At 41.1% G+C, this 20,644-nt stretch overlaps 1 protein-coding gene across 2 annotated transcripts in view; it reads right to left on the minus strand.

The window, feature by feature from the left end:
* Positions 1 to 7,463: 7,463 nt before the first annotated feature.
* Positions 7,464 to 20,644, minus strand: part of agla (amylo-alpha-1, 6-glucosidase, 4-alpha-glucanotransferase a) — a 29,255-nt gene continuing 16,074 nt past the window's right edge. For both annotated transcript variants that reach the window (XM_084546135.1, XM_084546136.1), the window contains 22 exons: positions 19,661 to 19,824; positions 19,404 to 19,505; positions 18,758 to 18,913; positions 18,452 to 18,602; positions 18,161 to 18,285; positions 17,955 to 18,067; positions 17,700 to 17,834; positions 16,839 to 16,969; positions 16,583 to 16,719; positions 16,272 to 16,405; positions 16,005 to 16,180; positions 15,709 to 15,811; positions 15,386 to 15,509; positions 13,874 to 13,975; positions 13,344 to 13,455; positions 12,992 to 13,127; positions 11,285 to 11,397; positions 10,931 to 11,142; positions 10,736 to 10,833; positions 9,999 to 10,086; positions 9,357 to 9,490; positions 7,464 to 9,271 (listed from right to left, as the gene is read on the minus strand). In XM_084546135.1, the coding sequence (XP_084402261.1) occupies positions 9,154 to 9,271; positions 9,357 to 9,490; positions 9,999 to 10,086; positions 10,736 to 10,833; positions 10,931 to 11,142; positions 11,285 to 11,397; positions 12,992 to 13,127; positions 13,344 to 13,455; positions 13,874 to 13,975; positions 15,386 to 15,509; positions 15,709 to 15,811; positions 16,005 to 16,180; positions 16,272 to 16,405; positions 16,583 to 16,719; positions 16,839 to 16,969; positions 17,700 to 17,834; positions 17,955 to 18,067; positions 18,161 to 18,285; positions 18,452 to 18,602; positions 18,758 to 18,913; positions 19,404 to 19,505; positions 19,661 to 19,824 (2,864 nt within the window). In that variant the 3' untranslated portion in view covers positions 7,464 to 9,153. The remainder of the gene's footprint in view (positions 9,272 to 9,356; positions 9,491 to 9,998; positions 10,087 to 10,735; positions 10,834 to 10,930; positions 11,143 to 11,284; positions 11,398 to 12,991; positions 13,128 to 13,343; positions 13,456 to 13,873; positions 13,976 to 15,385; positions 15,510 to 15,708; positions 15,812 to 16,004; positions 16,181 to 16,271; positions 16,406 to 16,582; positions 16,720 to 16,838; positions 16,970 to 17,699; positions 17,835 to 17,954; positions 18,068 to 18,160; positions 18,286 to 18,451; positions 18,603 to 18,757; positions 18,914 to 19,403; positions 19,506 to 19,660; positions 19,825 to 20,644) is intronic.

Below are 20,644 nucleotides of genomic sequence, written 5' to 3' on the forward strand. Positions count from 1 at the left end.
ACAATCGACACAAATTCTCTTTATTTTGTGCCGTAGCTAAAGTAGTCACAAGCAGTCTTAGGGAGTTAGGAAGCCCTGAGCAGCCACCAGGTTTCATTGACAGCAGTAACACTATTCTTTGGAAATCCTTATTTTACTGCTTTCTACCTGCCCAACAAAATTAGTCTCCAATGGTCTCATTTCATTTCAACATGTTAATAATTTCGTCTTTGTGAGAATCTGTCCAAGACATTATTCCACCATTTTCTTTTACATCTAATGATTTCTTTCTGCCCCAGATGCGTCTGAAGGTTGTAATGTCCCTATTGGCAGTGGTTTGTGCGTGGCGAGTGGACGTGTGTATGTGTTTCTCCAATGGCTCTGTGGCATTCTCCTGTGGCAGCATGACACCTGTACACCCACCCTTCACTCCCTCTGCCGGTGTCCCACCAATCACAGTGTCCACCTCTAGTGACACCTACAGGCCAGGTGAAGTCATTACAGGTAAATATGAAACGTAATCGTTGCACATTGCATCGGTCAGGCATAACATTATGACCACCTTCCTAATATTGTGTAGGTCGCCCCTGTGCCTCCAAAACAGTTGTGACTCATCAGAGAATGGACATGGGCCTTGTGAGGGTGTCCTGTGGTGTCTGGCAACACAATGTTGTTAGTGGGGGTGATGGGTTGAGGGGAGGGGCCTCTGTGGATCATCCCACAGATACTTGATCAGTTTGGGATCTAGTGAATTTGGAGGCCAGGTCAACACCTTGTGCTGTTCTTCATGTTTTTTTAGTTGTTCCTAAAGCGTTTTTGTGTGTGTGTCTGTGTCAGGCTGCATCCTGCTGGGGATGGCTGCTGCCATCAAGGAGTGTCATTGCTATGGGGTGGGGGTGTCTGGTCTGGTCTAGGTGGGTGCTACATGTCTAAGTAACATCCACATGAATGCCAGGTCCAAAAGTTTCCCAACAGAACACTGAACTGTCACAAGATGGTCAATGTTATTTACTTCTCCTGTCAGTAGTCATAATGTTGTGGCTGATTGATGTATGAACCTACAATATTTGGTAAATGGTAATTGTAGGATTCATGGTAGTTCTGAGTCCATCAATGTATTTAATATAGATACTTATATTTAATATAAAAGTATCTATAGGACATTTTGATGTGTCTGTTATTCAGGCCTGTGTTGCGCACATTAAAAGTAGTGTCACTATACTCACTAAGTCAGTGGAGACCCTTGTACTTATTATAATAAAAGACGAAATTCCACAGTCCTGTTCATGCTTCATGTCAAACTTAAAAATCACAGATGTTAATTTATGATTCCAAACCAGAACAACTTACTATCATTTTGAGAGAAAAGGGGGTTGCTGACTAAACTGCTGTTGTGTTTTAGAGGGAACTACAAGAAAATCATAATCTTTGGGACTGTATAAAATTATTATCTGACTATTTTAAGATTAGAAAACTGACTCTATTTGAATAAAATAAGCTTGAAATCAAATGCAGTAACATTAACAGTGATGACCTCATGCAAAAATATTGGTAAATGAGCCTTTTCACAAAAAGAGAGTAAGACATAAAAGAGTAAGCAGAGTAAGCAGATTCATAATACCAGATTGCTGAAGGGTAAAGTGCAAATTACGTCTCTGAATCATAAGCTACAGGTTAATTTGGCTTTCACCTGATTTAATTTGAAAATGAATCAATTTTACACGGAAAAAATCACATTCAACTATCTACTGCTTTGCAATGTTAGAAGTAGTCAACTTAAAAATAAATAAAAAATACGATAGTTTAGACAAATTATCAAGTCAGGTCTACTTTAGGGAGCTTGTTGAATTAAAATGGCCAAAACAGAGCATTGCATGCATTCACAAAGGCTTGAACAACTTGAAACAGTCGTAAGACACAGCAAATCTTAAAATACACGTATATACAAAAACATTCCTTATAAATAGTTCAATATAGATTTCATAACGCTGAAACTTTCCCATACTTTCCCAAATTCTTTAATGCTCACCTATAGTGACTTGTACCTTCAGTGTCAAATTCCTTTGCAAGTGATTTTACCTCGTTCAGTGGTGCGGACTTAGACCAGTGAGTTTATCTTTGCATATGGAGAGAAGACGTCAAATCACAATGGTGTGTCCAAACATTCAACCCCCACGGTGTCTGAATCAAAGGTGCGGTGTTGTTTTTCAGTTCTGAGATCACAGGTCATGTTCAGAGGAACTTAATTTGACCTCAGTCACAGCCTTTAAACCTCTGCATCCGTCTTCCTCCACCATACCATCACACACCAGTGCACAAATTACAGCTACTGAGACACTTCACGCTTTTACATCTCAGCGTCGGAACACCTGAGAAGTTGAGAAATCTTGGACTGTCTATTTTTCCTCCCCCCTCTCTGTTGTTTCTCAGTAACACAAACATCAGTCTGGGTCATATTACTGCAAATCCCCGGCCTCTCTCACCTCCCTCGTTCATTCTCTTCTTGCAGTGACTGTGGAGGTGATGAAGAACAGCCCCGCAGAGTTCCAGGGTTTCCTGTTACAGGCCAGGAGCAGGAAGCAACAGAGTAAAAAAAAAATAATAATTCTTTAATGAGTGTTTTCATGCTTGTTTTCAGCCCTTGAGAAAAGGTTATGCACCTTGAAAGATCCAAATACGTAACAGAGAAATGTACAGTAGCAGATACTCAAACAGTAATATTGTGATCTTAGTACGTGGCTTAGTGGCAACCTGGGATAGCTTTCAGTTTGCAGAATAATCCCTCTTAATGCCGTATCCTCTCTGCAGTGGTCAGTTATAAAATGTCATGTTTAAATTCAGTGTATTTCATGTATTAATATGAGAAAGGTTACAGTTCCACTCCACACATATCTGGTGTCTAATGCTTTATGCATGTCAGTATTAACTGGCTTTTGGTTTTTTTCTAATTGCACTTTGTTGAATTTTTTTATTGTTATGAAATCTAAACATTTTGTAGCGCAACTTTTTGCAAAGATTACATAAAATCCTAATAAAATCTTCAGCTTTTTTGAGACATATACAGTTAAAACCAGATGTTTACATACACTGTGTTAAAAGACACAAATATTTTTTCCTCACTGTCTGAAATTAAATCAAACCTGTTTTAGGTCAGTTAGGATTACTAGAATTATTTCTATTTGCTAAATGCCATAATAATGAGAGAGAGAATTTCTTAGAGAAGTATTTTATTACTTTCTTCAAAGTCAGAAGTTTACGTACACAAAGATTACTATGTCTTTAAACAATGAAGGAAAGCCCTGGTGATGATGTCATGGCTTTGGAAGCTTCTGATAGGTTAACAGACAACATTTAATGTTGTTCTGTCTGTACCCGGCTGGCCTTAGGCAGATGGGTCCCTCCATATGAGCTGGGTTCTGCTCAAGGTTTCTTCCTGTTAAAAGGGAGTTTTTCCTTGTCACCGTTGCCTTCAGGCTTGCTCTGGGGGTTTCAGGCCGGGTTTTTGTAAAGTGTCTTGAGACGATTTGTATTGTTATTGACGCTATATAAATAAAATTGAATTGAATTGAATTGAATTGTTAATTGGAGGCACACCTGTGGATGTATTTTAAGGCTACACCTCAAACACACTGCTTCCTTGTTTGACATCATGGGAAAATCAAAAGAAATCAGCCAAGATATCAGGAAGAGAATTGTGGAGCTCCACAAGACTGGTTAATGCTTGGGTACAATTTCCAGATGCTTGAAGGTGCCACGTTCATCTGTTCAAACAATTATACGCAAGTATAGACACCATGGGAATGTCCAGCCATCATACCGCTCAGGAAGGAGACGGGTTCTATGTCAACCCCAAAACAAAAGCTGTCAAGATGATGGCTGAAGCTGCTAAGAGAGTGTATTCTCCACAGTGAAACAAGTCCTGTACCAACATGGACTGAAAGGCCACTCAGCGAGGAAGAAGCCATTACTCCAAAAGCAACATAGAAAAGCCAGATTACAGTTTGCAAATACACACAGGGTCAAAGACCTTAATTTTTGGAGACATGTCCTGTGGTCTCATGAAACTAAAGTGGAGCTGTTTGGCCATAATGACCATCGTTACATTTAGAGGAAAAAGGGGGAAGCTTGTAAGCCTGAGAACACCATCCCAACTGTGAAGTATGGGGGTGGTAGCATCATGTTGTGGGGCTGTTTTACTGCAGGAGGAACTGGTGCACTTCATAAAATAGATGGCATCATGAGGAAAGAACATTATGTGGAAATATTGAAGCAACATCTCAAGACATCAGCCAGGAAGTTAAAGCTTGGACACAAATGGGTCTTCCAAATGGACAATGACCCTAAGCATACTGCCAAAGTAGTTACAGATTGGCTTAAGGACAACAAAATCAATGTTTTGGAGTGGCCATCACAAAGCCCTGATCTCAATCCCATAGAAAATTTGTGGGCAGATCTGAAAAGGTGTGTGCCAGTGAGGTGGCCTACAACCCTGACTCAGTTACACAAGTTCTGTCAGGAGGAATGGAGCAGAATTCCAGCAGATACCCAAAGTGTTTGACCCAAGTCATACAGTTTAAAGGCAATGCTACCAAATACTAAGGAAATGTATGTAAACTTCTGACTTTGAAGAAAGTAATAACAAATTCTCTAAGAAATTCTCTCTCTCATTATTGTGGCATTTAGCAAATAGAAAAAACTGTGGTAATCCTAACTGACCTAAAACAGGAGAGGTTTAGTCTGATTTAATTTCAGACAGTGAGGAAAAAATGTTTATGTGTCTTTTAACACAGTGTATGTAAACATCTGGTTTCAACTGTATGTCAACAGAGCCTAGCAGTTTGCCCCTGACAGGGTTACACAGATGACACCCTGCTGTTCTCACCTCTGGAACTTAGTGATGCTGTTTTAGATCTGCCATGAGGATGAAATAAAACCCACGTCTTCCAGCTAAAACCACAGTAAATCTGGGGTCCTAACCAGTGGGCCCTACACACTAATCCACACTGAGCTCTCTTAGCCTCCTGTCAGTGGACGTGGACTCCCATGAAAGGAATCTCAGTGATGTCATTGATGTTCTTTGATAAATGTGTATAACCGTGCATTTCCCACTGCTGGAACCTTGTGAGAACCTGGAAAGTAAAGGTGGTTAGTCCTTTTGCTCCTCCATTGTACAAACTCAAACTTATCAGATGTGAATCACTGAAACAGTCAATACGTTTTGGACATACTTTGCATCACTGATAACCTCATTTATGTTTACATTTTGTCAGCTGATTAATGGCTTTAACATTCCCAGTTAAAATCCAACATGCTGTTACTCTCTTGATAAGTTTATACAGGTTTTTAGTTATCATTTAAATAATCTCACAGTGTCCTCTCTGTGTAAAGCACAAGGACACAGATTTACCACCGCCTCTGTGTGGACTGAACTCTGCTCTGTGCTTCCAGCTGTGTTATGGCCTCTGGGAAAGTTCACCAACATTGACAGCACCCAGTACACTGCGCTGGACTGTAACGACATGAAGGTACTGTATGAGAGGGAGTTACATTTCACTTGTGTCTTTGCTGGTGATGTTTAAGGTTCTCTAAAATGTAGGCAACAGCTGCAACTCTTCAGTATGTCAATAATTCGTTGTCATGGCACAATTGATTATGATCTACTCAAAAAGGGGAACATAATGAATCAAAGAGAAGTCTGACGTTAAAAATAACTATTGGGATGTGTGCTAATTTAAAGAAAAGGATCTGAATTGTTTTACATAATGTTAATAATTTCCGTACACTTTAAGACTATGATTAGATGTTGGTCAGTGTCTTCTGAAAACATTGTGTTTCTACTCAGAACTCAAGTGTCAGTCACGCATCTGGAGACAAGAAGAAGAAAGTCCAGCTGACCTGGGAGGCACCTAACAACAGTAAATACGGAGATATCTACTTCAGGTATACACTCACACACACTCTAGGATCCTTGATGACTAATCTACTAAAGTATTCTCCAACCCTCATGCAGCTGCAAATCTGCAAACCGTTCAATCCACACCCGTCAGAGCAGAAATGGATCCAATGAACTGAACGGTTTTAATCCTGACCTCATAGATAACGCAGTCACTCTTTTTTATATATATATATTGTGTCACCATGGCAGTGCCACTCTGGTCCAGGACTACACAACGTTCTGGGTTCAGCTGAACAGCAGCTCTGTGAGACTGAACAGCACTGGGAGCTCTGCAGCTGGAGTGAGTACTGACTGACTGACTGACTGACTGACGGCAGCTGCTACATGTTGCTCTGTGTTGACCGGTCCCTCTGTGTGAGACGCTGATGTGGTTCTCTCTCTCTCTTCAGGTGTATTCCTCTTCAGCTCTGCTCTTCATCAGCCTGCTGACTCTGTCTGTCTACTGCTGATGCACAAACACACACACAAACCTTATGCAGAGGAGGAAGGAAGTATTGAACACATTTCTCTCAGTAAATATATTTCTAAAAGTGCTATTGATATGAAATTTTCACATGTCAGTAACAGCCCATGTAATCCACTCATCCAAAGAACCATAGATGTCCATAAAGTAATTTATGTGACACAGGGAAAACGGAATGAACGCACGAAGAAAGGCATGGAAAGCCAAGACACCAGTTCAAATCTATTAGTAGATAGTAAAACAATCCTGCCCCTTGTCACAGCAAAGACTGACGGAAGACTCCATAGCTGAAGAAATAGCATGTTGAAGCTCATTTAAAGTTTGATGCACAGCATTTAGACAAACCTGTGAAATACTGGGAGAGTACTGGATAGTCTGGTGAAGGCAATAGAAAATCTATGGAAAGAACTAAAGGTCAGAGTTCCCAGTAGAGCCGTCAAGATTTGATGACTGTTAGTGTGGAAGAATGGACCAAAGCCATACCTGAGCAATGCATGCAACTAGTTTCTGCATCCAGGAGGCATCTTAAAGCTATCATTACTAACAAAGGCTTTGTACATAGTATTTAATACATTTCAATAAGAGTGTTCAATAACTTTCCTCTGGTATTGCATTTTATTACACATAACTTAATTTCTAAACATTTATCATTTGATTTCTTTGCATGTGTGGATTACTTGGGTTGCTACCAGCTTCTGGTGATGTCAGGTTACTGATAAAAATGGTTCAATACTTATTTTTCTTGTGAAAACAAGCCAGTAGCTCGTTATTATGAATCCAATGTGTTCATCACCAAGCTGAATTTCTCTAGGTAGAAGTGATTAGTGAGATGGTTGTGTTGACAATGTGCTAGTATCTTTTGTATCTTAAGTTTACTATGGAAATTTGATCAACTGAGAGAGTTTTAAGATATTTGTTCACATAAGTGATTTTATCTTATTCAAAATACAGAAGATTATAATAAAATAAGTAAACGGTTGTATCTGCTTATTCGCTGCATTCACGTCTACACAATCACATGACTACAAAGCTGTACACACACACATACATGAGAGGAGGCACCAACTGAGTCATGTAACAGTTTATTAAGTATGCCTTTGTCTATGGTTAAGAGTAAACATCAACATGACAGACAGGTGACTTGACTGAAACATAAGAATGTTACAGTTACAACATGGTGGCGGTGAAGTCATCAGATACTTAATAAAACTCTGTAAACCAAGAGACGAAAAAGACTGGCACCGTTACGATGTTAGACTAAACGCAGTGACTTTTCTACACAGGAGTCCATGTTGTCTGTATTCTGTTGTACAGAAAGGTTGGTCGTGTTAGTTAAAACCTCACCATGTGTAACATCTACAGCTGTAGAACAACATTGAGGTCATGAGCAGAGATCTACAGTGTGGCTACACGGCGGATTTAGGAACCTCAGGAAACACAAAGCGGCTCCACAGCACTTTGAACAACAACATCCATGCACAAAACTGACTTTAGAACATGAATACACAGCAGAATGATGAGGATGTCACGGCACGCCATAGAAAGGTTACCTACGTCATAAGGCTTATGGGAAAAGTTCAGTGGCATGGAAGACCATTTCAGCAAGAAATGTATTGTAGTTTAGGAGCATAAGGGCATGAGGTGGAGGCTTCTGCTACTTTATAGGACAGGACCTGTGTTTAAGGTACAGATTCAAACCATGTGAAGCAGGTACATGCATCACTGCTGCTACAGCTTCTTAACAGTCAGTCATCAGATGTTCATTGTCTGTCCCTTCTTACCACAGAGCCAGAGGTAGGATTTAAACGCACACAGTGACTGAACTATTGAGTAGAAAAGAGGAGTTGTTGCTAAAGCAAAGCACCTACTCAGGTGGCAAAAACTATTTTTATCAGACTAGTTGGACAGTGCATAGTGGGTGATAGAGGAATTTAGTATAGATTATGCAGTATATCCACACCACTGGGCTGGGTTCAGATTCATGTTAATTCCTTCAGAGTATGAAGGTGGAATATTTTTTACCAACCAAATGCTGTTTAGAAATAAGTCCCTCATGCCACGCTGGTCATGTATCCTTGATATTAATGTATATAGTCAATGTGTGGCCTTAGGACCAGCAGAGCATTAATCTTCTGAAGAATGGACATTCACAAATACTGACACCAGATCAGCTCTGCAGCTGCTACTGCTTTTCAAACACTGGCTAAACCTGCATTCATGTCACATGGGGAAAGTAGCAAATATAAGGTCTCTACATTTCTTCACTGAAAAATAATACAAATCTAAGCTTTTCATGAAGCTTGTAATCCCAGGTGCTGGAGGTAAACAAATCTAGTAGATTAGTTAATTAACCCTTTAAGTCCTGGGACATATTTTAAAAATTCCTAATGAAACCAAAGCCATTCCCAAATTCAGTCAGCGGTTAAGAGACAGTTGGGAGAACACTGAAATGCAGTGTCTGTGTCCCCATCATCAGGCCAGACGGAGATTTGGAAAACTGAAAATGAAGGTGCAGATTGGTTAAGCTTGGTAAAGTTACAGGGTCTGCAGGGTGGAAAAACTTTAATGTTAAAATGCTACAATGAGACTAACTATTTCCTAAGATATCAGTCTGACAGTAACAGTGGCAAACATGACTTCAAATTCCATCCATGCCGGGGCTCTTGTCCTCCCTCACAGAACATGAATGCAGCATAGGAACCACTGTGATGACAGGGTATGAAGTCAGAGCTGCCTCTGCTGTTTCAGAGCTGATCTAGAGGTCATAGACGACCTCCAGCACAGTGGCCAGAGACCAGGCCTGGGTCTCACAGCTGAATGAGCAGTACTGCCCATTCTCATTGGTCAGCTCTGGTAGGCCCTTCCAGGGAGACCTGAGGAAGAGGATTGTAATGAGACACTGAAAATATTCGAGGCAATTTAATCATGTGGCGATGGGTAACAGCCACCTCTACCTACCTCTCCAGGTGCGTGTAATGTCGCGACAGAACGTTTTTCACCAAGGTCACTGTCTTAGCGTACGTTTCCTCTCCTAGTTTCTTGGCAAAGTGGAGTTTAGCACGCAGGAAGTAGCCAACTGGCCACAGCCACTCCTGCACACAAAGACAAAAAGTTGGTTATGTTTTAGCTTTGCAAAGATTGCAATAAATTTTTCATAATTCTGTAAGAGATTCCATGCTTGTATAGTGATCTGTTGTGGGCCTTAATTCACTGAGCAGCATCCAATCACCAAGATACATTTGTTTTTTGCCAGAGAATCTACCAACTTCAAACAGGTTGTCATCTACCTGCATCACGGAGCTCTTCTAAAACAGTCACTTGGACTACATGGCCTGGCATGAAGGGTAAATTGTGTGAACCAGGTGTCTTTTCCCCCCCAATTGATTCACAAACCAGCTTTACAGCAGGACTATATGCTGGGTAATCCAATTGCAAGTGGCCAGCTTTAAGCAACTGTGGTCACACCTGACATTAAAATGCATCTCCACATGTGTCCCCAGCCAGCACTTGAGATCCAATTTCAGTTCTGTGCTCTGTATGCAAACTAACACCTCAGAGGATGGATTTTAGTGCAATTTCTTAACCCAGACTCCGACTCACCGGTCCTTGGTGGTAGTTGAAACCTTTTGCCAGGTTGTAGTTGTCGTTGTCCAGGGCATTGTCATACACACCACAGTATACCATGTCACTGGGAAAAACAAATACTGTCCATGAGAGGTACAACTACCCCTTGCGTTACTTCTGTTACACATATTAAACTATTCCACTGCCATTAACTAACCATCTAAACTGATAAGACATGAGTACAGGTAAAAGCAGGAATGTCATGGTATTAATGGTATTAGAACCTTTTTCTGTACATGAGATTGAGTTATGAATATATTCTGTGACCCTATATGCTTTGTTTTGTTTCCTATAAGTTTCTTCCTTGGTGTTTTGTTTCTTGCTTTACTACCTGCGTTGTCCCTCTTTGATTGGTTCCTCCTCCTGTCTCTTTAACCCCTCAGCCCATGTGTGTATGTAAAGTCCTGTCTTTCCCTTTGCCCTTGGTCAGGTCGTCTGTTGCGTTATCTTCTTGGTCATGTACCCTTGTGTTTCTGTTCAGCTTCTCGTGGTTCCTGATTTCTCAACTTTTGCTTTTGTTTTTTGGGTTACCCTGCCTCACACTGCAGTGTTTTTTGTTACCTCAGTTGTTAGTCTTCATTAAACTGAAAAGGATTTCATCCAGTCCTTAGTTTCTGTGTGTGTGTCCTACCTCCTTGCTACACATCATAATAAGCATTGTGTGGACTAGACATTCAGCGCATGTTTGAAATGAGTGTATGATGATGTATTACTCGGGGTCAAGGGTTTTCATTCCCAGTGGTCCCAGAAGTTTCTTCTCTGCCACCTCCAAAGCGTTCCAGGCTCTCTTCACGGTGAAAAGCTCTGGAGCCTGTCAGAGACAGAGGTTTAGTTCTTTCTAATTCTTTTTCATGTAGTAATGAAAGTATTAAAGACCCAATAGTAGAACAGAGTGGTGTTTTGCTTACCACCACCATGGCGATAGTGAAGTTGGGTCGGAGCTGGTAGTCACACCAGGGGCTGGAGGCTCCGTAACTGTCTTTATAAATGCCCTTCTTATGCACTAGCTCAGGGTGCTTCTCATTCGGGTCATTGGGTTCCCCAGACACCCAGAACCAAGTTTCAAAGGACTGCTGGAGCTGCTGGTTCCACTGGCTGTATGAGATAAACACTTCTTTACCTGGAACATAGCAAGTTATGGACAGACTGAATGACAGAAGACATTTATTCGTCCAAGAACACTGATGAGGCCTCATTGTTTCTGTTGCTGTGTGTGTGTGTGTGTGTGTGTGTGTGTGTGTGTGTGTGTGTGTGTGTTATACCATCTCTGTTCACTTTAACTCCATCATAAGGGAACAGTCCTTTGGCATGAAGCTCCACAACCCAGCGAACTGCTGATTTACTGAGACCAACTATCTCCACTGCTGCTCCGTCTCTGGACAAAGAAAATCCAACGCAAAACAAATTGTTTTCACTACTGACTAATTATTCTTTCAGTTATCTGAGACGTATTTTTGGTGTATGAAAAATAACCTTCACAATTTTTGTGAGCCAAGTCTGCCTGCTTCAAGTATGTAATTTTCAAACAATATATGTATAAAATTCAGATATTCAGCATTTTGTTGTTGTTGTTGTTAATCACTCTTCATACTTATGACTCGGAAGGGGAAGTCTTCGGTTTGAATTTTTTCTCTCTCCATTATTTCACCATAAAATCAAAAATGTGTGTATTGTATTTCTCTCATCAGATTTCTCTTTAGTCCCTCTGAAGGAGCAAGCACTTGATTAAACAAACTAACTGCGTACTGCAACTGTTAAGACTAAACATGTGATTACCAGTGATGGGAATAACGGTGTTAAAATAAACGGCGTTATTTTTTTCAGTAACGAGTAATCTAACTAATTACTATTTTTAACGCCATTACCGACAGTTAAATGTGGTGCGTTACGTTGCGCTGTCAGCCAGCCACAAGAGCTGCGAAGGTGTTTTTTTTCCCCCTCTGGTTGGGCTGGGCAGCCGCATAAGTGATGATGATTGGCTAAGGTAGGGTAAGATTTCATGGTAAGCCAATCAGCGGCAGGGCAGTGTTCAGTTGGGCGGGTGTTGTTGACACACAAACGCGCGCATAGCAGTATCACACAATCGATCAGAGATAGTCTGCAGCAATGGTAAATGGTAAATGGCCTTGCTTTTATATAGCGCTTTTCTACCTATTGGTACTCAAAGCACTTTACAGTCACAGACACATCTACCCATTCGCTCACACAAGCACATACCAGTGCCACGCACTGGGAGCAACTGGGGGTTCAGTGTCTTGCTCAAGGACACTTCAGCATGTGGCACATTCCGGGGATCGAACTGCTAACCCTCTGGTTCGTGGACAACCCGCTCTACCTACTGAGCCACAGCCGCCCCAATGGAGAGTTTGGAGCATTCAGAGGTAAAGTTGCTGTTTTCAAGGTGGAAGTATAGGCACTACTTTAACCTCATTGAGGTAAAAGGCAAGAACGTACACGTGAAGTGTACATTACGCTCAGAAAAACATCTAATTCTTAGACGTATTTAAACATATATTTTAAAAAAGTAACGCAATAGTTACTTTCCCTGGTAACTAGTTACTTTTATAGCGGAGTAATTCAGTTACTAACTCAGTTACTTTTTGGAAGAAGTAACTAATAACTCTAATTAATTACTTTTTAAAAGTAACGTGCCCAACACTGCTGATTACACATTCACAATCAAATATTTTACAGCAGAGAAAGTATTCCTGTTTGTTTTCTGATAATACTTGTGTAGTTTTTCTGAATGCAGTACTTTAACTTGCACTGATTGTTTTACATTAATGAAGCTGGAATGTTTATCGTCTTTTCTTGAAATGGATTAACTGATATATATCAACCAGTTAAGAACTAAATCAAATACAGACTCAAAATCTGACAAACAATGTAAAGATTGTATAGTACTTCAGTCTGGCAGTCCCAAGGCACCATGCATCTGTGAGCATGTTTGATGTGTTTGTGTGTCTTACCTCGGAGTAGCAGGCATGCCTTTGTTCCTTGCTCTGTCGCTCTCTCCCATCTTGTCCATCCATGTGCCACAGTTGAAGCGGTTGCCTCCGGTCACAAAACCCGTGGCTGGGTCCACCTTAGCAAACACATTGAACCCTGGAATGAAACACAACAATTTAGCAATGCTAGAGTTGGGATTAAAAGACAGTCTGGAAAGATGTTGGTGTGAAACTGGAATAAAGATTCCAGTGGTGCCATGACTGACGTCTGTTACTGCTATAAAATGATTAAGACAATACAGACGCTGCTTTAGATTGTAAGTCACCACTGTGAATGCAAGTTTTGTTTACGAACACACACATCTTATTTTACCTTCATCTCTCATGTGCATGTCTATCTTGGATCCAGCGTTTCTCTCTCTGAAGGATATTCCCTGTAGATGGCGCTGCAGAGCCTCTTGGATCACATCACACAGAGGCTGCTCCTACATACGGATTATAAATGATTTTGGACAAGTAATGAATGCATGAATACACACATTTTCCACATTCCACAAGGGTGGAACTGTGAGGTGACGGCTACTGGTAACATTAAAAAAGACACTGAGAATGAAGTTCAATCAGGTCAATCAGAAGAGTTGGATAATATACAGATTTTTCATTTTTCACATTTTATATGACAATACGTAGGATTTGTACTTCATCGAACCACATGACGAACCAAAGGAAGAGCTTTCTAAGCCTCCAGCCAACAAAACTGTAGGCTGTGTTTAAAGGCCAGTAGCTAGTAAATACTAACACATTTTTTGCTGCTTCAATCAAAGCTGGTATCATGTTCATGTAATGACCTGCCAGTATCCAGTTCCCATCTACAGGCTAAGCTGTGTGTGCCAGTGTACATACCACCTCTCCGGGTTTGCAGGGTTCAGAGTCATCAGTAGGGTACATGCGTGTGACGGGGCAGTGGAGGATTTCATGTCCTTGGGGAACATGGGTGGCATAGTCCTGGGAAAAAAAAGTTCAGAGTAAGTAATACATCAGCATAAACATCTCAGGCTCTATTTTTATACATCTCTCCTCATGGGGTGGGGAAGGGGTCACCAAAATCGGATAACTGTTCTGCATTCATGTTGAATGAGTCCTTCCTGACTGAAGTATGGAAGTAAGAACTGCTGCAGGTAACGAGTAACGAACGTACACCCTGTCTTGTAGCCATGGATGGTAAACGCTCTTAGTCTTGTATTTATATAGTGCTTCTGTACCTATTATTACTTAAAGCACTTTACAGTCACAGTGACACATCTACTCATTCGTTCACACAACTGCACATACATTCTCACACCAGAGCTATCAGTGTACATGGTGTGGTTTGTGTATAACCCACCCTACCTACTGAGCCACAGCAGATACTGATCTGCATATATATTTTTTGTTGTGGGGCAGGAACCTGGCCTTTGCACCCACTTGCCACACTATAAAGTGTTTACCCCTTATTTTTGTACATCATTTTACTTCCGTTTCTGGCCTATTTTGATGGTTTCATGTGTCTGCATGTGTCTGTGCAGCCAAGTTGTGGTCATTCAAGGAAGGTGGACTAGATGGCAATAACTGTAGTACAGGTGAGCTTTCTGTAACAGGGGTTGGTAGGAGGCATACTTAAACTGTGACACAAAAATGTTTATTGTTTCTAAGAACTAACTTTTGTGCTTTGCAAATACAAACTGTGGACTAACAACCTAACTACTCTGTAATGCATTAGCTTGCAACTACTGCTCTGTACTCAGTCCAGTCCAGTTCCAACCACATCATCATCTCATCATCAGTTTGCTGACACTACTGTGGTTGGTGCTATCAACGAGTTTGACAAGTCAACATCTAAAGAAGGGGTCAAACACGTGGCAGCCAGATGCACTGACAACAATCTGTCCCTAAACAGTGATAAAACAAAAATGCCAATTGTTGACTTCAGGAAGTCCTCTCCGGTTCATAAGCCTCTCAACATAAATTGCTCCATTGTTGAGAATGTTCAGAACACACTGTGGAGGAACTCACTTAAAGCATAATATCCCCTTCAACTGCTAAAAAAGCACAACAAAGGCTCTACTCTCCAACAGTGAGCATGCTGAGTTGTAGCAACAGCAGCACTGCAGTTGTTATTATTTATACAATATATTTGTGCAGTTACGTATGTTGGTTAAACTTGTTGTTTGTTCACATCTAACACCATGGTTGTGAAGGCACAAAATCTTGTCCCACTCACTAAATACTGATGATGATAATAAAGAGAACTCGATTAGACTTAATAAACCTATTGTAAATTATTGTACATCTCAATTGTGGCTTCCTTCTTTGCGCTACTTTAACCCTTTCCACTTTCCCATCCTTTTCTTTTTTACAGCACGGGTCTCCTCATACCTGGATGCACTGCAGCCACCACCACACAGCATCACGGCAGTTGTATCTGGCACAGCGGCCCTCTCCCAGCAGGTTGGGGATCAACCCATGACGCAAAGTCCCAGCAAAGGCCAGGATGATGTTACTATAGAGTCCAACACAAAGAATGCTTCAGTTAGAGTTAAGTGTCTGTGAGCTTTTAATAAACCGGCGGAGAAATTACAGTAATGTTAACATTCCAAACAAAAGCCTCGTGAACAGCTTTCGGCCATTATGTTACACAAAAGCTTTTCAATGAAACCCACAGCTACTTGTGGGTAATCTGATCACACATGCACACGTACCGAGCCTCAATGTGTCTCCCAGTGAGGAGCATCAGTCCTCTGAGAGCGATGAAAGTGTCTCTGCCCCAGCAACGGAAAATCCCCGCAGAGAAATGAGGAAGACCTGAAGACATATTAGAAGTAATTAGATAAGACAGCAATGTCCATGTATTGCTTCTATATGGCCAATTTTTATTTGTTTATTTCAATTCTTTTTTTCAATCAGTAGAAGCTTAATGAAAAGAAAGAAAATTTGTTTTTAAAGATTATTTACTTTATCAATAAGGATGACATTAGGGTGCTGGTTGCTAGGTTACCTGCAGCCAGCGAGACGCAACACTGCTCCTTCTCGCTAGTAATTGGACTGATGCGGTACGGGACATCATTGATTTTGGCTGAAAGAGGAGGCAGAGCAGGAAAGCGTCCAACGCCACACATCTGAACTGAACCCAGTCCCAGATGACGAACAAAGCTGGAGCCATTCTGGATGAAACTGTTTTAAGACATTCATAGATATTACATATTCATCTAAACCTCATAAAAAAAAGTTGCTATGAGTGAACACAATGACAAATAGACCCTACCCTGACATGAGCTTGTAAGTTGCATCCAGCGCAGTGGTGTATGTTGACACCAGAACAGCATCAAAGTAACAGGGGATGAGGTAACGTGGGATGTGTTTCAGGTAGTTAAACATGGCTTCCAACCACTGACCCACCTGCAGACACAAAATGTTGCAAAGGATGCAAAGACATTATTACTAAACGGATACAGTACACAATCAACAAGAAAGCTAATCCTATAGATACTTTGCTTCACTGAAAACAGGGCAGATCATTTTCCACCTAACTTGTGATTTGGGTGCACTGCCCTTTTAAGGTAGTTAAAACCTCACCTGCGCCAGTGGTCCCTCTCTGTGTATCAGTCTGTTGGAGACAAACTCGATCAGCCAGTCTCCTTGTCTGAGGTTAGCACACAGAGGATGTCCCAGGTCATTGTTGGGACGGATATCAGCTAAGACTGACATCAAACCTGCAGAGACACGACAACAACTGCATGTAGAATACATTTTACCTACAATATTTTAGCTTTTGGATAACTGTATACTTGCTGAAGTAGAAAATGAAAATGTATGAGTTCTCTGTATTAACCTTGCAGTCCTGCGTATTTTAGGCTCTCCCAGCCTGGTATACTGTAACAGCCTCCACCATCCTCTTTTTCTTCTGCCTCACAGCGAAACAGCAGGACATTCATGTCCGCTAATGACAGCTTAGACATCAGCCTATGAAACACACACAGCTTTAAAACAAACTGTGGAGCTTTGCCACATGATGTAGTGTACATGGGTGCTACATTGCCTTATTCTGATGGTATACATTTATGCACTATGCACCGATCAGGCATAACATTATGACTACCTTCCTGACATTGTGTAGGTCTTCTTTGTGCCTCCAAAACAGTTGTGACTCATCAGAGAATGGACATGGTCCTTCTGAGGGTGTCCTGTGGTGTCTGGTAACAGAATGTTGTTAGTGGGGGCCTTTGGGTCCTATGGGTTGAGGGGAGGGGCCTCTGTGGATCATCCCACACATACTTGATCAGTTTGGGATCTAGTGAATTTGGAGGCCAGGTCAACACCTTGTGCTGTTCTTCATGTTTTTTTAGTTGTTCCTAAACTGTTTTTGTGTGTGTGTCAGGCTGCATCCTGCTGGGGATGGCTGCTGCCATCAAAGAGTGTCATTGCTATGGGGTGGGGGTGCCTGGTCTGGTCTAGATGGGTGCTACATGTCTGAGTAACATCCACTTGAATGCCAGGTCCAAAAGTTTCCCAGCAGAACATTGTATTGTCACAAGATGCTCAATGTTATTTACTCCTCCTGTCAGTGGTTTTAATGTTGTGGCTGATCGGTGTATGTTCTGTAGCTTATAAGGTTTTCAATTTATAGAACAAAAACTCATCAAATACCTACTGCCTGTACACACTTAATTAGAGCACGAGCATGTGTACTCACTGTGCTAGGGGTTTCTGCAGTGCATCTGGTGGATTGTCATCTGCTACACTGCCTCTCCTGTACTTTGGACTGAACTGGGACAGATAATACCTCAGTACCCCCACCACCTTCTGGGCTTTTGGGTCCAAACTAACCCTGTGAAGACAGAGAGAGAGTGGAGGGGAACTGTTGTTAACAACAACTGATCAGACACACAGTACTATTTCATTTGCTTTGACTAAAGCATGGAGAGAATGAGAAATAAGCATGCGTTACCTAAAGGCAATGACACTGCCAGGTGTTAACTTCTGGAAGGTGATTTCCTGCACAAACTCTGATCGACCTTTAGATGTCACTCCCGCCTGCTTCACGACCGTACTTTCATTTAACTGTATACATGGAATTATTTTACTGATTTGATCACTTACGTCACCAATACACTGAAAAATATTCATCCTGAAAATAATCATAGCAATGTTTACCGGTATATGTTCTTTTATTTCAACAGTGTATTCTGGCATGCCGTTGATGTACTTGTCATCCTTCTTATAACTCCCAGCACTCCTTTCCACTGTCCTTGCCTCCAACACCACTTCCTCTATCTTCCCTGGAGATACAGAAAGAGAGTGAGAGACATATTCCATAATAATATAGGGATAACTTTGTCAGGAAACTTGGTTACAAAAATCATGCAAAAACCGAATACTTAAAACACAACAGGACAAAACCCTTCCTAAAAACATGTTTAAAATCTAACATGATTGTCATCATACCAGGTATGCACATGGGTGGAACATCGTTGTGGTACTGGTGGGTTTTGGGGTTCCAGAAGGCTGTCCTGCTGACTGCCACCACAGACTGGTGGGTGCTGGGACAGTGACGAGTAACTGCAACAATATCAGCATCAACCTGGTCTACGTAAACCTGATGATTAGAAATTGAACAATGTTTCACTGAGATCTCTAGGAAAGATAAGGTGGTGGAAAAACACAACAACATTTAACTGATATGAAGCTACCTTTAGTGTGAGCTCACATTTAGTTTGTTTAGTGTGCATAGCATACATGATAGTACTGTACCTGCATGAATCCCTGGGCAGCCAGCTCCTGGTGTAGTCTGTTAAGTGCCAATTTCCCAGCTATGATGCCAGTCTGGGGACTAACCTCACCAGCAGAGGTGGGGGCTGCTGCGGGGTTCCACTTGGGGTAAAACCGCTCCTCCTTTACCACAGAGATCTACACACACACACACACACAAACAGTTCAGCAAGCAGCAGTAACAGATTAGAGTCATAGATTTATTTACCTATCAATATGTGATATGGAATGCAGATATGGAATATTCAAGGCTCAAGGCTCATGTGCAATAATAACAATTAGAAGTGGAGTGAAAAGATAAGAAAAATGGACTATGAAAGAAAATATATCAATACATGTGATGTAATACATGCACCTAAATGTTATCACCTCAGTGTAGTCTTGTTTAGCTTAAAATTATTATGTTTTGAACTAGTCAACTTACTCTTCATTTTGTCAACTCTACAACCTTTTCAAACTGTACAATTTAAGTAAGTAAAAAAATAATTTGATAATGTAATAAGAATATATATATATAATAAGAATATAGCCATGTTTTTACATTTGGGACAACTAAACTAACCCACAACTAAGATTAAACACAAAGAAATACTGCTGAGTACTATGTGATGGCTTGTGTGTGTTTGACCTGATGTGGAACTAATTCATCATATCCTCTGGTGGAGCCAGTAGCACAGCAGGCCATAGAGACAATAGCTGAACTGGGCAGTGAGTCCAACGCTGAACGGAGCTTCAAAACAGGAATCCAACAAGCTGAAGTTATACACTAACATTTGTTTCAACTTAATAGGTCAAATCAAAAGGATCTAGCACAGCAAACCAAAAACATGCAAATACTGGTGCTTTGAGTCATCCGACCTAATCATCAAGCAGACTCTGACCCACCTGGATGGGACACTCATTGTCGTGGGTTACGTCAAGGAACATAGCATGGGCGATGGAGGGCATCAGTGGACGGAGACTGGGCTGAACAAAGGCACCTACTGGTTCACCTCCATAACGATAGACGAGTCGGCCCTCCTCATGGCTGTCACCGGCTGACATGGCCTCTGTGGACAAGGTGGGTAACGTCGAGGGTAACAAAAAGCTGGTAAGACAAGTGAGTACTCAACACAACACAGGCCCATATACTGTACACTGCAGCACTGTATGGGTGAGTTCATACAAGCTTTATGCAGTTATAGCCACATTCCAACCTGGAGATGCAGGAGGCTTTGGCTTGACAACTGTGCAACAGCACAAACTTAGTAAAAACAGGTTAGTCCAAAACTATCAGACCACTTATATATTCTTCTATTTTCCTAGTTAACACGAAATGTTGAATATCTGAAAAGTGTGACTATCTTTTAAATGTGTCAGGACTGTTTTGATTTTTCTCTAACGCTAGCATATTAGGTGAGATCTGCTTGGTCTTCTTTAGTCCTCAAAAAGTTCTTTAAAGATTTCAGATGTATTTAGGCTCAATATATATAATATCCTGTTGCAGTCTTCCTCCACAAAGATTCAACAAACATTCAAACCAGAAGGTGTAGAATGTCTCTGAACAGAGTGCTTCCTATTATTATTTACTATATTTCACTGTGGGTTCGACTGTGGTATCATTCTCTCTCCTGTTCATCTCCTTACATGCACCATTTTGTTACACCCTCAAATTCTAACTTGCATTTAACTTCCTGTAATCAACTATGACATGCTGATATTATATGTCTTAGTCCAGCCTAAGTGTTTGGTCTTGTTTCCCTCCTGAGAAATTGTTTAGAGACACTTCTCATCCGCTATCTAATCTATTAAACAGTCTTTGTGGCAGGACTTTTGCCTATTACACTCTTGTGTTCTTTATTTAGTTAATGCTTTGGCTACAACTGAACC

The sequence above is a fragment of the Chelon labrosus genome, assembly GCF_963514085.1.
Source record: "Chelon labrosus genome assembly, chromosome: 6".
In the NCBI taxonomy this organism is placed as follows: Eukaryota; Metazoa; Chordata; class Actinopteri; order Mugiliformes; family Mugilidae; genus Chelon; species Chelon labrosus.